Consider the following 18,646-nt stretch of genomic DNA (forward strand, 5'->3'; position numbering starts at 1 on the left):
GAAGCTCTAAATATTAAAAATGTAATTGAAACTTACCTGCTTGAACTTGATCGTGGTGTTTTGTTAGTTTGATGCGTTTCCTCCTCTTGAGGTCGCCACTGCTTTTATGAAGTGGTTGCCAGGTTTTCACAACAAAATCCGCCCAATCGCGTTTCGAGGGGGTCCCCCAGTAAAAATCATGTTCCGAGGATAAAATACGCATGTTTTGGCAGGGTTCCCCAGGTAAAATTCGCATTCCAGGGGCTAAATATCACGTTAATGGGGTCATTTTTCAACCCGCGGACATGAAAAACAACCCGCGGCAACAGTGTTAAAGCAGCCCAATTCCGCGGGAAAACCGCGGACTTGGCAACACTGGAAGAGGATAGCTTTCGGATAGCGCATCAAGAACCGGGTTGACTGGGTACTCGGTACCACCGGTACTTAAGAAAACCTGGTACCGTAACGTTTTCATTTTTTTAGTACCGACTTGGTACCGAAATACCGGGTCTTTTGACAACACTAATTTCAGTTATTTATGTGAATATTTTAACGTAATTGTAAAATTGTATTACTCTTATTTATGTGTGATTTTAAAGTTTTTTTTTTTTTCAGCAAGTACTAATATGCAGTTCTTTTGTGATTAAAATGTAATTAATGTGCATAACGTGATTCATTCAGTTCATATATGTATATATGTATATGTTAACTCGCTGTGCAACATTAGATGAATTCTCTCACATTTGTTTGTTTGTAGGGTTTTGTTGGACCGAGCCTACTCTGAATGGGATACTGTGTATCATGGGCTGGACCCGGATTCCCCCACATTCCCATTATTGTCTCCCACCCAGCAGCCCAGCACGGATACCTCACACACCAGCACAGATACCTCTACCCCCTCCTCCACCTCACCAGACCTCACACAAATCCTGCTCAATATCAAAGCCTGTCGCTGGAGGCATTTCAAGCCTCGGACGGCACCGCCAGACGACCCCGACAATCCTGAGCCGAAATACCGGGTCTTTTGACAACACTAATTTCAGTTATTTATGAGAATATTTTAACGTAATTGTAAAATTGTATTACTCTTATTTATGTGTGATTTTAAAGTTTTGTTTTTTTTCAGCAAGTACTAATATGCAGTTCTTTTGTGATTAAAATGTAATTAATGTGCATAACGTGATTCATTCAGTTCATATATGTATATATGTATATGTTAACTCGCTGTGCAACATTAGATGAATTCTCTCACATTTGTTTGTTTGTAGGGTTTTGTTGGACCGAGCCTACTCTGAATGGGATACTGTGTATCATGGGCTGGACCCGGATTCCCCCACATTCCCATTATTGTCTCCCACCCAGCAGCCCAGCACGGATACCTCACACACCAGCACAGATACCTCTACCCCCTCCTCCACCTCACCAGACCTCACACAAATCCTGCTCAATATCAAAGCCTGTCGCTGGAGGCATTTCAAGCCTCGGACGGCACCGCCAGACGACCCCGACAATCCTGAGCACTGGTCTGCACGGAGACCCCGCCGCGGCTTCCTCATCCGCCCTATCAGCACGCTTCAGACGCAGAGAGGCCCCGCCTCCTCCGCCAAACCACGTGTCCCTCCACCCACACCCGGTGAGTCCCCTGGTGCCAAATAGTTCCTGAGTTTAGCTGCTTTTTTCATTTTTAAGACGGCATTTTTGTCTAGTTTTTAATGAGTTGTAAAGTTAATTTCAAAATGTGGTTGTAAACCACCTCTGACTGAAAACCCTTTACAAGACTACCAGAGCACCCCTATGAAAATGTTAGAATAACTTTTGTTAGCATAATGTGATTATCGTGAATCTTGACATGAGCAGTAACATTAGTTTCTGTCATGTCCTGATCTTTTCTCTGTACATGTGCTCCTGCAGCTTTCACCGCTGAGCAGTACCAGCAACACCAGGAGCAGCTGGCACTGATGCAGAAGCAGCAGCTTGAACAGGTTCAGCTACAGCAGCAGGCTGGCAGCACAGCCATCACTAACAACCCCCAGGTGAGCCTTCTGTGACCATAGATCTTCAGTGTCTGTTAAACCTGGCATCTTTCCTAGTGCCTTGCTTTACGTCATGTCGCAGTACATTGACGTAAGCAAGAATTTGTTGATGTGCTTTCTAATTTCGATCGAAAGATTGTCCTGTTTTAAAGTAGTACATGAGACAATGTTTTAAGACTTATTTTGGTTAATAATCACGAGACTTTCGTTGTCTGAGGACATATTTTGTGTGGCAACGACACTTAAGTCTTGTTCCCAAAATACTTTTACAGTTTATGGACCCTTTTCACAGCTAGATTTATAATGGTAATGTGGAAATGTCACAGGTGAGGTTTTAAAAAAAAAAAAAAAATGTTATGCACATTTGATGCACTATACATTGTGTTTTATTAGCTTGGCATTAAGTTAATGCTGCTATTGACATCTTTTTGACTGATGTGACTTTTTTTTTTTTGTTTTCTTCTTCTTTTGGAAAGTCTTGGAAACGCTAAACACTCTTTTAACTATTGTGACAAATACAAATGCAAAATGTACATTTGTTGTGATTTTGTTCCGTTCACCAATAAAGTAGTTCACCCTGGAAATTTTAAAAGGATCCATATGCGCTTGCTTTATATATGTGTATAATGTGTTTTCAGATGTTACATTTAAAGATGAACAGAGGAGAATTATTTTTAAAAAATACATGAAAATGATATATTATTGATGATAAATGCAATTTTATAAAAGCAATAACAAGGTCAAGGTGTGTTGGCATCATGTTTATGTGACGGCACACCATTGACAATACCCATAATGTAGCACAACCTTGATCACACAATATCCTTGAAAATGAATGAAAAAGCTGTTTTCAAGTTGAATTTAATCTAAACAACTGAACAGATTTTGTTTTACTGAGCTGCTGTTTTGTACAGTTGTATAACTTCATAATGTGTTTTTTATACCTCAGAGTTTGGTGTCAAAGACGATAGACGCTGCCAGTGCTCAGTTTGCTGCCTCTGCACTAGTGACTCCTGACCAGCTTATGGCGCTCAAGAGTAAAGAGGAGGGAGTTGGTGTCAATGGAGTCGTCTCAGCCTCAGGTTGGTCTTTCTAAACTATATGCTTTCACCATTAATATATTTCTCTCTCAGCACGCAATGAGTTCTGTTCTCATGAGCTTCCATCGTTTGACTCCGCAGGCGTCTATAAGGGCTTACATCACACAAGCTCTGCAGTGTCATCCATCCTTCCGTCTGCCGGCCCTACCTCCACCTCATCCCCCTCCCCCACTGCCGCCTCCACCACCACTAACAACGGAACCTCCTCGGCCAATCACCACGTCGGCACGGCCAGCCCTGCCCCTGGTCATGTGCTGATGGGTGGGGCCGTGAGAGTGAGCGTCCCCTCACCAGCAGGCACCTTGAGCATGCGGCAGCTGCAGCGTCAGCTCACTGTTCCCGCCTCTGCCCTAAAACTCGCTGCCAATGCCAACAGACCCATCCCAAAGGTCACCGCAGGGTCGACTACCCTCGACATGGGGCCCAGGTGAGTACCTGTGTGGGGTCAAAAGAATGTTTTTGGTTAAATAGAAATTTAAAGTACCATTTGTCGTCAACAAAAGAAAAGCATTAAAGGGTCATGAAACCCCAGACTACTTTTTCTGAGATTTTAGCAGAGGCGTTTGTGTTGCACATCATAGAAGACAATTTTAGCATTCGATAGTTCTAACTGTTGGGGAAAACTGGCTAATTTTAAGCTTTTTTGCACTATTTTCATCTTCCGGGTTTAAAATCTACATCGTGTTGACAATTTGTGACGTGACAATTGACTATAGTACATCGATGACACGTTGGTGTCTATTAAATTATTCATGAGACTGTGTTTTTATCCTATGAGAAGACGCTTCGCTTAATTATTCACAAAAGCATGTGTTGATTTGCTATGACAGACACTTTAGACTGTGAGATCGCACACATTAACAGAGAGAAACGTTCATGGATCGAAGGAGAGTGTTTGTTTTTGCTTTGTAATAAGAGTTCGGCACAAACGCGATTCATTCACTTAGTGAGTGTAACCGTTTTTACAGCTCTGTGACACAACCGGTCAAAAGGCTTATATAAATGCCACAGAATAAGCCTAAAGTTATCAGAGGTGCAACAGCGCTTTCATATATATGTTTTCGATGCAGAGTGCAAATGGCTATGCATTTAGTTGTATTTAACTCATTTGCGATGAGAGTGAAATGAAGCTGTCTGAACCCGAAGCTTTGTGTGTTGTCTGTCTCCCCTCCCCCTTTGTGCCGCTGTGCACCACGCCCAATTTTTTACCGTTTTTTTTTAACTGTGGTGAGAACTAACCAGTGCTGAAATGGGGTTTCATGACCCTTTTTTAAGGGATAGTTAACCCAAAAATAAAAAGTCATTTGCTCATGTTCCACTAAACACAAAATATATTTTGAACAATGTTGGTAACCAAATAGTTGATGGTGGCCATTGATTGTGTAAATATAGCCGTGTTTCCCATTCATTAACTTTCACACTTTGCGCACGCGATCAGCTCGTGATCCGGTGTTTTCCATGTCTCAGAGTGGCTCAGTGACTGCAGTGAACTCCGTTATTGAATGTGCTGTGAGTTTAGAGCGTATTTGGGAACGCAACGGCCACCAGTTATGCTTTATTTTTAATGGGCAAATGTTTACAGTATTTCATTAAATTAATAATGTTTGTAAACCTGTTTTCACAGAAGCTGGAGTTTTCCGCCAAAATAAAAGCTCAACTAAAGTTTCCTCCAAAATAAAAGCTCAAGAGTTTATCTCTTGCAAGCATGGCCTAAAATTAACAGACGCGCACAGAAAAAATACTGTATAGGCACAGCAAGCTCACTGTTCGGAAGAAAAATATAAATACTGGGGTGGGGATTTATTTGAATGTATTTCTGAAGGGAACTGACTACACAAGTTTCGATGGCATTGTTTCCCTTCTCATCACTGCTGATCCATAAGCGCCACCTGTAGTCAGAGAGTGAATTTGCGTTCTCATTCAGCCTGTTTTTGTTTCATGCGGGTTTTATCTTTGCATTTTAATCCCGATTCAAACAAAGATACAGTGGTTGGTTCTAATTTCAAATGGCTTTTTTAAGCTGTAGTCGTAGCAACTGGCAAGGAAAAATATTTATGGCCGGTAAATTTTCTCAAGTCACCAGCCACAGATGTGAAAGTTAGTTTTAGGCCCTGCTTGCAAGTGTAGAAATCAAAACAAAAGTATTGCAATTTCCCTACTGTAGAGTAAGGAAAAATAATATACCTGAAAATTGCCCACGGACACCCCTAGAGGGATCGAGGACCACCCACCACAGTCTCCCAAAATCCTGTGGGAAAACACTGTAGTGTTCCATACTATGGCAGTCAGTGGCTACTATCAACTGTCTGGTTACTAAAATTCTTCAAAATATCAACTTGAGAGCGAGTAGATAATGACAGAATTTTCAATTTTGAGTGAACTATCCCTGTGCTTTTCCTCCAAAATAAAAGCTTAATTTAAAGGCACTATGTAAGGTTTTTTTATTAAAATATCCAAAAACCACTAGAACAGTGTTATATACAGTGGGTACGGAAAATATTCAGACCCCCTTCAATTTTTCACTCTTTGTTATATTGCAGCCATTTGCTAAAATCATTTAAGTTAATTTTTTTTCCTCATTAATGTACACACAGGCTCATCCATGAACATGATTTCTGCCAGAGTCCAGTCGGATTGCGTCGGCTGTGGGGATGAAGACCACAACACCCATGATTCCACACTCAATCACAGCGTCATCAAAATACGCCTTTGTCTATTTGTTTATTTTGAATACGCGCCCTCTAGCGGCGAAAATTACATATTGTGCCTTTAAAGTTTGAAAATGGTTATTTTGAGACGGCCATAGATATTAGTATTATAATTTCAGTACTGTATTTTTTTTCTTTTTTCTTTGTGAAATTACAATATTACAACAATTATGTAGTAGTAGGTATAATAATTATTATTGTATCATATTGATATAATCATAATTTTTGTCCAAATTGTGCAATCCTAAATAAACAAGCACAGCAAACATTAGCCTTTTTTTGTTGCTAATGCATTTTAAATCACAATTATAATTTTTTTTTTTAAGAAAAATCACAATTAGATACTTTTCCCCAAATCGTACTGCCTTAGCATGCACAAATCTGTATTGGTCAATATTTAATATTCTCTGTCAACCAATGCAGATTCTTCCGATTTTTAGAGTTAGATTGTCTTTGACATCATCTAACACTCACTTGAAGTTCATCTTAAAAACATAAATAATTTTACAGTTGGTAAGTGTGATCTTAATCAAAATAAATATAGATTTTTCATACATTTTCGATCTTTTTAAAATTTGCTTTTAAAATTTAACATGACATTTTTTTCATTTAGAAAAATATGAAGTTTTAATAATGACTATTTGTTGATTATGAGCTATAGCGTTATCCTATTCCTGATTGCAAAACAGAAACTAGGGATGTGCGGGTCTAGTTGACTAGTCGACTAAACAGTACAGCTCCTACTAGTCGACACTGAAAACAATAGTCGATTACACGACAAAAAAAAAGAAAAACACAAAAAGGATTTTATCATTCACATTACCATCATTTTAACATTGCATTTAAAACATTTTAAATAACTAGTTAAAATAAAACGTTTGAAAAATAATACATTATTTTTTAAAAGTTTATCTGGGCGGAAACTACATTTTTACCTCAGACCTCACATGAGTTTTCTTCGTGCCATGCTGCGGCGAGTTCAAAAATGACCACGCGAAAGACGAGCAAGGTGTGGGATTATTTTTAATTAGAAGGAAACTGAAAAGTTTTGAGTAAACTGTGTAATGTCAAATCGTTTTACAATAACTCTACTGGAGCGATGCATAATCATATTCAATACAGGCACGTAGGCGTTAGCTTAGAGGCTGGCCAAAACCAGCTAATGTCAATCACGTCATTCACTACAACCCGCAGCCGCTGCGATCCCATCCGCGCCGTCTATTCCTCTAACAAAGACCCACTTCGGTGGTGGTGCGGGATGTCCATGCGCTTTATGAAACTATCTGCTTGCTTTTCGTTATCTCTGTGTGCCTGCGACTTCAGTTCCTGCCGAGCGCGTTTTTTCAAGTGCAGGAATTTTATTGTTAATCGCCTCAGGTCCCGTCTTTCACCAGACCACGTTGATAATTTCACTGAACAAATAACCCACAGAAAGACAAACGTTTTGCTAAAAATGCACAATACACAATTCATTATGTACGTTAACAACGATTCGGGACCAATATAATGTAATTTAATGGAAAACTATGTGAATGGTGCTCTGTGGCGCGGCAGGATTTTCTGTCGGCTGTATTTAAATCCGGGTCTGAAGTTTCCCGCTCTGTTGTTCAGCATGCAGTATCACGTGTCTAAACAAATAGCACATGCTGTCAGTGATTTCAACCACTAGAGGCTGCTCTCGCACTGTGTAATGACAGCAGACCCTTCTCAGCCGCTCCAGCAATGGACGCAACCCGGAAAACTATCGGCATGGATTTTTGTCGATAACTGATAGTTCCAGCAATCAACTATCGGTGCCGATTAATCGGCAAAACCGATACATCGGTCGACCTCTAATGAAGATTAAGAATTCTGTCAGACTATTGATTGATTTTCCATTGTTCTGCATTTCCCCAGCTGATTTGAATAAATAAGCTATGCTTTGACCGAAGTTGAGTGTATGCTCTTCTTTTATTTCTTTTTAACGACCACCTAAAATGAAATGATGATAACGCGAGGCAAGTGTGCGGCAAGCAGAATTCATTGAGGGATTTGACAGTGTGATTCATAGATTAAGTATTTCAAATATAGGCTATTATATATGCTACACGCACGCACAGAGTTTTTTTTGCTTTTAGACTAGTCGGATACAAAACTTTAGTTTAAACAACAGTCAAATTAGTCGTCGCGCACATCCCTAACAGAAACATTGTATTGCATTAGAAAAATAAAAATAATTATAAATGCTGTTTTATGTTCACTACTTAAGCTCTAGTAGTACTACTGTTTTTATTATTATTATTATTATTATTAAGTAGCAGTTTTTGTTCTTCACTGGTGATTTACCAGACAAAAGTAACAGATTGAATTTGAGGTCTCCTAATAAGTTCTTTGTATTGAATTTGTCTTGCAGGGAAAACCACGATCAAGAGAAACCTCCGTTAAACAGTCTAACAGACAACACAGTCGCCATGGAGGTGACGTAGCCCCGCCCCCCTCAAGCATTCACACACCTCTCAATCGAGGCGTCTCCTTTAGGTGCTATGCATCATAGCGATGCGGTTTCCGTGGCAGCCGTTGGGACTTAATTGCAATGCTCATCTTTTTTGTTTTTGTCTTTTTCCAAAATGTTGTTACTGTTAAAGATAACATCTGTAAATTATGAAATATGGAAAATATTCTATCTACATACATATTTGTAATACACCCCCTTGTATATAACATTACTTGAATACAGAAATTGTTCATTTGTGATGTTTTGCACTTGGGAAAAAAAATCAGAAAAAAACTGCGATTTTCTTAGTGTGTGTGCAGTTTGTGCGCGTGTGTGTGTGTCGGAGATTGTGAATGTTCAAGTGTTTGTGAGACTATCTGAATGTATGTCACATGCATGGTGCAAAACCTGCTGTTTTATCTATTTATTGTGAGGTGTTTACATATTTTTTTCCCCTTTTAAATTCTTAATTTTTTAATACACTGTAACTTCCTGGGTTTCTGTGTGTGTGTGTGTGTGTGTGTGTGAACGTGTGTGTGTGTGTGTGTGTGTGTGAACGTGTGTGTGTGTGTGTGTGTGTGTGAACGTGTGTGTGAACGTGTGTGTGTATGTCGCAAAAGCAGTTGTATGTGAACATCTCTTGTTGGAAAAAAGCAGCAGGGGTTCATCTCTCACTCTCACTCTCACTCTCACTCTCACTCTGTCTCTCATGTGGCTGCTCCCACTCCACTCAAGCACTATTTTTAATTTATTTATTTTTTTAATCAATGCTGCTTTTTGTATGATTCTTTGTACAAGTCTTTTTTTCTGGAATCTGAGAGGCCCTTTTTCATTTGGGGTTTGTGAAACTTAAATGGGTTTATTTTTATTACCTCTGTTTTGATGACTGATTGTATGTCCCCTGTGTTATATGTTATTTGTGCGTAACAGTAGTTCATAAGGGAGAGGACTACAGTGACATCTCAGTATGTTTCTTTATCATCATCATCATTCCACTTTATATGAAAACAAGGAAAACGAACAAAAAAGGGATGTTTTGTTTCCTGTAAGACTTCATGGTGGCACCCGTCCTGTGGGGCCAGCATGAGCTCTCTTCTGTGAAGAGGACGGTACCTCACAAGGCTACTCGTAGTTGTTGTTTGTATGTACCACAATCTGAATGCCCGTTCCAATGGCATCATTTATCTTTGAGGTGTTTTTTTTTAGTCCCACCTGGAAGAATGAATAATAAAAAAAACTTATGACAAATATGACAAATGTTTAATAAACCCAGGGCATTAAGTGTTTGACCAGCACAACTCTTTTCGGTGTCATTTCTCAAATGCAAGTTTTGCAATTGAAAAAATGCAAGTTGCAACTCGTGCAACATGAACAAATGCAGCTTTTTCTCTACGTCACCCCTGCAGTTTCATGCAGAATTTGAACTCAAGAAGCTGTGGACCAAAGTGCTTCTTGTCAAGTCTTAACGAATTAAATTTGCTTTTGTTTTTTTGTTTTTTTGAAAGATTTCTTCAGTATTTTTAGTGGGTTGGATCTACAGTCAATGGGTTTTATTTATTTCTCAGGTGAAATGTTATTAAAGTAAACTTATCCAGATTTTAGAATGTATGTTGGTGAATTCAGTGATCCATGAATGAATTTTCATTGTGAACCTGATCACCTGATTGAGAAGATCAGACACGCACACAAACTGATCATTCATAAATCAAAAATTTTTCTCTTGACATCTGCCTTAGCTCTGGTTGGTATGAAATTAACTTTCATTTTGGTTTGTTGCTTGAGCTATGCTTGTCATATGGCTTCAGAAGATTTAAATAATGGCAGTCATATGGACACTTTTATACTTTTGCCATTTTGGAGCTTGATAGCCCCTGCCCTCTTTCCATTTATATGCAAAAGAGTGGCCAGGACATTATTTAAAAAATCATTATTTGTGACCCTGCACCACAAAACCAGTCTTAAGTCGCTGGGATATATTTGTAGCAATAGCCAAAAATACATTGCATGGGTCAAAATTATAGGTTTTTCTTTTATACCAAAAATCATTAGGATATTAAGTAAAGATCATGTTCCATGAAGATATTTTGTAAATTTCCTACCATAAATATATCAAAACTTAATTTTTAATTAGTAATATGCATTGCTAAGAACTTAATTTGGACAACTTTAAAGGCGATTTTCTCAGTATTATGATTTTTTTGCACCATCAGATTCCAGATTTTCAAATAGTTGTATCTCGACCAAATATTGCCCGATCCTAACAACCCATACATTAATGGAAAGCTTATTTATTCAGCTTTCAGATGATGTATAAATCTCAATTTTGAAAAAATTGACACTTGAGACTGGTTTTGTGGTCCAAGGTCACATTTGTGATTCACAGCAGAAAGAATCATGTAGGTTTGGAACAACATAAAGTCAGTTTTCATTTTTGGGTAAGCTGTTCCTTGAAGTAATGCAAATTAATAAACATCTACAGAGACTTTGCTTTCATGTTTTATTTATTTTTTACAATATTGCAAAATGAAATCAGTGATAACATGCTACTAAATTACTGACACTATATTTTGAACGTATATCCAGAGGAGAACTGAAGCCTGGTTTCTCCCAAGGCTTTTCGTCTCCATTATCAACTGTCAAATGAATCCTCTGCATCACAAAAGAATAACCCCAACTTAAAATTACAAGTATATCCATTTTTTTTCTGCATACAAACCGTACACTCACATAGTCACAATATATAAAATTTAGCAAATCTCAACTTCTTGATTGATTGTATCATCAAATGTTACCCCAAAATCACCCAGCTCTAAACTACCGAAAAATTAAGCATCAACATCATGAATCTGTAAAGCTGATTTGAAACAATATGTATTGTGGAAAGAGTTATATAAATAAATTGACTTGACAACTATTACAATACAACACCTAGCTGCATTTTATATACATTTGGGTTATGTCGTCATCTCCATCCACAGCTCTAAGTGAAGGTGCTGCTTTTGTAGCTTTCTCCTAGTTATCACGCCGTACCATTAGTTTTAAAACAAGGACCTTAAAAATGGAGAGACGAGATAAAACGTATAAATATGTGATCATACACTCTTAAAATATAACACAAAATGTTCACGTGGAAATCTTGTATAAATCATAAAAAGTAAATATTTTGTGTTTCTGGCTGGTATCATTTTACAGTTCTCATTATTTATGCATTAATTTGTTAACCTTAGTTTTTACTTACTTCCGCAAAGTCTCCATAGAACAGCCCTGAGAACTCAAATGAATCATCACCTTCTGGTTGCAGCTAAGTTTATCGTCCTTATGTGTACATTTTTGAGACTGTTTATGGCAAACCAACCTTCATAACCAGAAAGCACAAAGCATAGCATCACTGCAGAGTTATTAACAAACCAGACATCTGCTTTTAATAGAAAACAATCACTGAAAATAATCACAACAATGATTTGTGGGAGAAATAGACCTAAATTGAAGTAGCTATTCACAGAGCTATAAGAGATTGCTCCTCAGCTGGGTTTGTTCCTCACAAAATGATATGTAACTTCGGAAGACTATGCAGCACAAGTCACATCATGGTGTTTTTGTTTTGAAGCTTAAAATCTCTAGTCGCTATTAAACTGCATAGAAAAGATATACAAGTAAATTTACTGATGCAAAAAGTATGATGATAGACCAATACAAACCCGTCAACTCTCATAATACAGGCTGGTCTTGTGCGTGACCTCTGTAAGATCTTGATTCCCTCCTCCAGTAAAAAGTAAGCATCTACCCTAGTTAAAGATAAAATGATATAGATTTTAGGAACTGAAACACTTAATACTTTGCTTCTCACACATTAATTTGAACAATCCCATAATTGAAATGGATCTGTTAGCAAGAACATATCTTCTGAGATATGTTAAATATCCTCTGTGTTCCACAGAATAAAGGCAACCGGTTTGGAGCGACGTGAGGTTGAGTAAATTATAACAGAATTTTCATTTTTGGGTGGACCATCCTTTAAAATATGACCTACACATTAGTTCATAATTTATACAGACACAGGACAGAAGGTGATTTCAAATCCTATTCCTACTTGAGTTCTGTTAGACTGGGGCAGTTCTGGATGATCTGAAGGGTCCAAACACACCATCTCTTGGTCAGGCAGTCTACTCTTACTTCCATCTTTTTCAGTTTAGAGAAAGAACAGGGAATAAGCATTAATGCATCTAAATTATTGTGGTGAATTATCTGAAAAAGTTTGGTCCAGTTGATGTTGTTGAGCTCTGAGCGTGGGAAGGTGAGATCAAGTGATTGCAAAGATCCTGCAGGATCAACACGCCGTGGAGGTTGTATGTAGATTCTATTCAAAAGAAGAAGAATTGGTATCAATTAAAGACACACATGTACTGTAATGTAAAACACATGTAATAATCTGAAGGTATTAGATTGACTGGACAACAAACGTGCCAGATAAATGTGAGAGATTTGCCAGACAAAGGCTTGTACAGAAAAAACAATTATGCTATCATGATTACTGGAGGTGTTTATATGATTGGTTATCCAAAATATGTGTCATGTATTTTTTTCCAGTTATCATGAGAAAGAGGCCATTTGATGAACAGAAAGTTTTTTTTTTTACTTTTTCTTCACCTGGATAGCTCTTCGCTGGTTGACAGATCAGCTGTACGGACAGAACAAGTCCCAACATTTGACATGACAAGAACACTGCAAAGCACAGATAAAATCTCTATGAACTAAAACCAAAACAAAAGCACACTGAAGGATGATAGCACATGTGCATAAAATACATCAAATGTACTGTATATGTATTCTGAGTGAGTGGTATTAAAAAACATTACTCCAGTGAGTTCAGGGTCTGTCCTCTTGTCAGCGCACACATCAGCTCAACAAGATCAGAGACCGATGGATCCTCTAGAGACAAACTTCAAAATCCAGAACATTACTAAATAATAAATACAGACTAAATAATCAAGTTCAACTTTCAACAACAAACAATAAAAATATGACATTAAAAAATGTAGAAAATATGTATTTGTAATTTAAACAGATTTCAGAGTGAATTATGTTACACAGAAAAATTTCATCTTAATATTCTGTGATTAGTTTGACAGTTGTAAGACTTTTGTTTTACATTAGGAATACTTGAAAATAAATTGAACATATAAAAATTATTCAACCAGTGGTGGTGGTATCACAATAAAATAGGACTACAAACGGGGTATGAATATTAAAACATCTTCAGTGTAGGATTTGCTGTAGACAGCAAAGAGTGCACTTACGTTAATTTCTTAAACTTGGGGAGTGCAGGCAGAATCATCATCAACTTTTCAGATGTTAATCTGCAATCAATGAGACTCAGTTCTTCTATGCACTGACAGCACTGAGAGCAGTACAGCAGGGCCCAGCAGTCTGTTCTTCTAAAGAATGCACCATATGCATTAATCCTATTCCAGGATTTCATAGCTTTTATCACAAAGTCTTCTTCATGAAGTTCATAGAGGCAGTGAAGAATAAAAAGTGTTCTATAATGATAAATATCACTTTGGAGCTCTTTCAAAATCCATTCTTTAAGAAGGGCCTGTGTGTTTGGGTGAACAAACAGACCAAGTGTCTTTCTAAGTGTGTGTCTCACATCCTTATTCAAGAGACCAAATGCAAATTGAACCACAGCTGCAAAACGTGGAGGATGCTCCAACCATCCACAGTCTTGAACAGAAATTAGCTGTGCAAGTTTTCTCGGGGACTCTTCTTCATCCAGAATGAAACAGTAGAGAGCGGTGAGGAACTCCTGAAAGCTGAGATGCATGAAACTGAACATCGTCTCTTGGCAGATTCTTCTTTTAAAGAGGAACTTGCAAAGAAATGGATTGGCAACAGGGTCTGAAATTGTTTCATAAACAGTTTTCTCATCCAACAAGACTTGTTGTTCCAGCATCCCTCTCTCTGCCAGCTGACCCAGACTCCTCAGCAGGTTCGGCACAGACTGACTCAAACCCTGGCAGTGATGCTTCAGTAGAGTGGACACAAAGTCAACATAAATGGAGGTGGTGGTTTCCAATACGCTTGTCACATCTGCACCAACTCTGAAACGTTCCTTGATAGTTGTGCAGATGATCCAGCAGATCACAGGGATGGAGCAGGTGGTGAAGAGGTTTTCATTTGTCTTCACAAATGTATAAGCCCTCTTGAAAAGTTCCTCATCCTGAAAGAACTTCTGGAAGTACTCCTCCACCCCCTTCTCAGAGAAACCCATAATCTCAGTGAAACGCTGAGGTCCTTTGAGCAGCTTGCTCAGTGTGTCTGTAGCTGTAGATCTGGTGGCGACCAGCAGGAAGGACTCTGGCAAGATGTGACCCCTCAACAGGGCACAAAGAGTGACCTCAGCTGGAGCTTTCTGAATCACATCAGTGTGAGGTGACATGTCATAAATGTCTTGTGTGAGTTTCAACTCATCAAATCCATCAATGATAAAAAGTATCTTCTCTGGTGACTGCTGCAGTATCTGTGAGATCTCATCTGATGTTAAACTGCAGCTGTAGCTCAAGACCTCCACCAAACTCTTTATGCCAGGAATGTGGTTTATTTCTTTACACTTTAAGTGGAACACAATAGCAAACCGCTCTTTGTAGAGTTTATCAGATGCCCAGTCCATCATGATCTTCTGCACAGTTAAGGTCTTCCCATTCCCTGAATTTCCCTGCAGTATAACAGAACTAGGACTGATCCCATGGCCATCTGGGTTGAACAGAGAGTTCAGATGGGAAGATTCATCACCACTCCTGGAGCTGAGGACCTGCTGGAAGTCCTCTCCACTGGAGCGGAGCTCTGCTTCTCTCTCTTTTTGATCTCTATGTCGCTGAAGAATCAGAGGTTGTGTGTAGCGCTCAGACAGCAGCACTCGTTCACCAGGCAGAGAGTTATACTCAGTCACATACTGATACTCTGTGCAGATCCGTGTCTTATGTTTGAAAATCAATGATCTTGTTGCTTCAGAATTAAAACAACCAATATTCAGAGGGTTAGTGCCTTTTAGAACAAATTCTGATTCCGCTACATTGTTGCTTATAAATTAATAGGTAGAAGGAAAAATATTCAACACATATCAGACTTATCTATTACCTGACGTTTGTGTTGTTTCAGAGTGTGGGCGATCAAAAGTGAAACCTGCAGAAAATTAGAAATTACTCAATATCAATTAATTATAAATGATAGATTGTTAACAGCTAGATTTAGAACATATATAGCATTAATATAATTTTATTAGTACATATTTGATACATATATCTTTTACTAATCCAACAATGCACATATTTTATCATATGACTTGATACATATTAAAAAAAAAAAATCAACAGAAATACTATAGAAAAGAACTCTGTTTGAAAACCTGCAATTGCAGCTGTGTGTGGAATTATCTAGCTTGAGTGGGGTTGTGCTCCAGCACGGATGAATCTAATGTTTTGAGGTGAATGTGTGGCTGTCAGTCAGTGTGGTTATTTACTGTATTTCGCAATCACAGATTCTAGCCTACGTCTTGGAATATATGACCCAAATAAGAATTTTCTCCAGATAGTGTCATCTGAACAAGTAAGTAACAAGTCTGCCACGTTTGTTCTGACCAACTGAGGAAAAAAGCATTACAATAAATCGCGCTACCAATGGTGATTAAGTGTAACAATTGGTTAGCTCATATCACATCAAACTAGGGCTGCACGATAAATCGAAATGGAATCGAGATTGCGATTCGACAGAAGCTGCGATTGTCATGCGTATCTTTCAGTGAAGCACGGTTCTGTGATCAACAGTTGCTGATTACAGAACCAGCTTTTTTAACAAAATGCGCATGATAATCACATTCGATTAATCGTGCAGCCCTACATCAAACCGTGCAAATTATTATTATTGTTAAACTTTATTCTCAAATTCTTAATGTTAACAACATCAGCATTGCGTGACTATGTGTATAGTGTGTATCAGCATGTGATTTCAGTTTCTGTATAGTCTAAACCAGGGTTCCTCAAATCTTGCCCTGGAGGGCCAATGCGCTGCAGAGTTTAGCTCCAACCCTGATCAAACTTACTTACCTGTGATTTTCTAATGATCCTGAAGACATTGATTAGCATGCTCAGGTGTGTTTGATTAGGGTTAGAGCTAAACTCTGCAGGAAAGTGGATCTCGTGGGCCAGATTTGAGGATCCCTGGTCTAAACTCTAATTGTCATACCATTCGAATTTCATATTTAGAAATTATTTTAACCCAAAAAGCAAATTATGCTCCCTTCGAACTGGTTGTATTAAAAATACAGATCTTGTCGTGTAATCCCAGGCTATCTGTAATCAGATGCACATTTGAAACTCATAAACGCATAATTCTTTCTGGATTACAATCCGCCATCAAAATGATACATTTCATTATCCTGGCTACTGTGAGAAAAGGCTATAAACGATCCGCCACCTGCAGGATCCTCACATGCGATAGCCTAGTAGCCGGGACAACTTCTTTATGTTTACAGAAGTGACATAATGACGCAGTGCCATGCTCGAATTTCCTGCGAAAACCTACCTGTACCACTCAAATTAGTAAACATTATTATAAGCTAACCGTTGTGAATCGGGCTAAAGTAAGACGATAGTTTCGAACACTGGCTGGTTATGTACTTGCTCAAATATTTATTTTGGATAATTTTTAACCAAAAAAAGCACTGCAGCTTTAACAAAAACGAATAAGATGAGGCATACACCACATTCTGTATTATATACTGACTAATAAATTACAGAACGTTTAGCAAACACTGAGGAATCAAATAAAAAAAATAAAAAATAAAACCGTTGTGAATCTGGCTAAAGTAAGGCGATAGTTTTGAACACTGGCTGGGCATGTACTTGCTTAAATATTGATTTTGGATCATTTTTAACCAAAAAAAGTTACGGACTGCAGCTTTAAGAAATTATCAGAAACATTATCCAAAATATTTTCAGCATCTATGAAGTACAACATTTTTTTTCTTACCATGTGCATTATGTAGGAAGTGGACATCGCCTGTTATTGTATTGTTGGTGAGTACAGGAGCTATAATATGACTTCCACTCTGAGCTGCAGCGCTGACATTTGTCCCAGCGAGAGATCTGAAACTGCCTACATGACAAGGGAAACATTTTGGCCTGAAATATCAACTAAATAAGCACTTATTCAGTACAGTAATACAAGCTTTGTATAGAGCTAAGGATCAGAGAAAGATTTGACAAGCTTTAACTTAAAAGTACTTTTATTTTACAAAATAAAAACCAATAAACTTAAAGATTACGTTCTTTAGTCTTGAGTGACGAAATCATGTCACGAGAGAAAATGCTTAGTTTTACATACTGTAGAAAGTGCCCATTTCAGTTCATTTTCTGCAAGAATAGAAACATACATTGTGTTAGTCTTTCCACTGCAGAATAAGTTTTCGCTAGCATAGGTTTTGCACCGCTACCTTATTTTCACCGGGAAGAAAGCAAGAATGGCGCATGTTGAAGTAGACGACAAACGGGTGCTTCCGTGATCATGCAGGTTTGAAAGCAGTGTTGCCAACTCTCACAAGATAATAAGCAACCGCAGCCTCAAAAACAAGCCCAATATTATTATATTATTTATTATCATCAATATTATTTATCAATTGTTTATTTCTATTATTGTTTGTTCTCTGCACATCTCTGTTGGTGCCCTTGTTTGTCTATTTACATCAGCGCTTGGATTACAACATCACATGTCTGCACGTTAAACGTGACTTTACTCCAATGGGGGATGATGAATAACGCTACAGCAAATTTATTATTGCACTGATTGACTATTAGCTGCGAGCAGACAGTGTCAACAATATATTGGGGGGAAAAAACAGCGATCATAAATGTAAAAAACGAAGTTGCTTGTCAGGTTTTTCTAATAAGCAACCCTATTTTTTTAAATAAGCCCAAAAAACCGCAACCCGCGACCCGTGATTTTTTTAACGCGACTTCACAAATAAAAGAAGCCCAATGTCGCGTAAAATACGCGGACTTGGCAACTGTGTTTGACTGGCATCTCGAACGGATGTCAGACTCAGAAAGAGAAGAGTGTGTGACAAATATCTAGTCAAGTCTCTTGAGTCTTTAGTCTCCAACCTAAAATACAGCGATGTTAAATCATACCTTAAAACTGTTCAAATTGTTGATTTGATGTGTTTTCGTAAGCCTGTGTTATACTACTGAATTAAAACAAGACTGAATTTGAAAAGACATGGATAATACATATTTTCCTTTTCATGCTTTGTTTTTCTGTGTTGAAATCCCTTTGATTTGTTCACTGCTCACATAAAAG

At 38.1% G+C, this 18,646-nt stretch overlaps 1 protein-coding gene and 1 pseudogene across 3 annotated transcripts; one reads left to right on the plus strand and one right to left on the minus strand.

Moving 5' to 3' along the window:
- Positions 1 to 8,767, plus strand: part of LOC107659512 (enhancer of polycomb homolog 1-like) — a 28,821-nt pseudogene extending 20,054 nt beyond the window's left edge.
- Positions 8,768 to 10,608: 1,841 nt separating this feature from the next.
- On the minus strand, positions 10,609 to 17,851 carry LOC107659422 (NACHT, LRR and PYD domains-containing protein 3-like). Of its 3 annotated transcripts, none has more exons than XM_016448377.1 (11): positions 17,784 to 17,851; positions 17,675 to 17,703; positions 17,321 to 17,446; positions 15,431 to 15,475; positions 13,591 to 15,298; positions 13,150 to 13,233; positions 12,941 to 13,015; positions 12,384 to 12,650; positions 11,992 to 12,078; positions 11,532 to 11,648; positions 10,609 to 11,344 (listed from the first exon to the last, which is right to left on the minus strand). In XM_016448377.1, exons 2-11 carry the CDS (start codon positions 17,688 to 17,690, stop codon positions 11,332 to 11,334), a joined length of 2,538 nt encoding a protein of 845 aa, XP_016303863.1. In that variant the 5' UTR covers positions 17,691 to 17,703; positions 17,784 to 17,851; the 3' UTR covers positions 10,609 to 11,331. The 3 variants fall into 3 exon arrangements, with proteins under 3 accessions (XP_016303863.1, XP_016303854.1, XP_016303870.1); XM_016448368.1 differs by having other exon boundaries at positions 17,616 to 17,703; XM_016448384.1 differs by lacking the exons at positions 10,609 to 11,344; positions 11,532 to 11,648; positions 11,992 to 12,078 and having other exon boundaries at positions 12,573 to 12,650; positions 12,930 to 13,015; positions 17,616 to 17,703.
- Positions 17,852 to 18,646: the final 795 nt, after the last annotated feature.

The sequence above is a fragment of the Sinocyclocheilus anshuiensis genome, unplaced genomic scaffold, assembly GCF_001515605.1.
Source record: "Sinocyclocheilus anshuiensis isolate Anshui unplaced genomic scaffold, SAMN03320099.WGS_v1.1 scaffold850, whole genome shotgun sequence".
NCBI classification, from domain to species: domain Eukaryota; kingdom Metazoa; phylum Chordata; class Actinopteri; order Cypriniformes; family Cyprinidae; genus Sinocyclocheilus; species Sinocyclocheilus anshuiensis.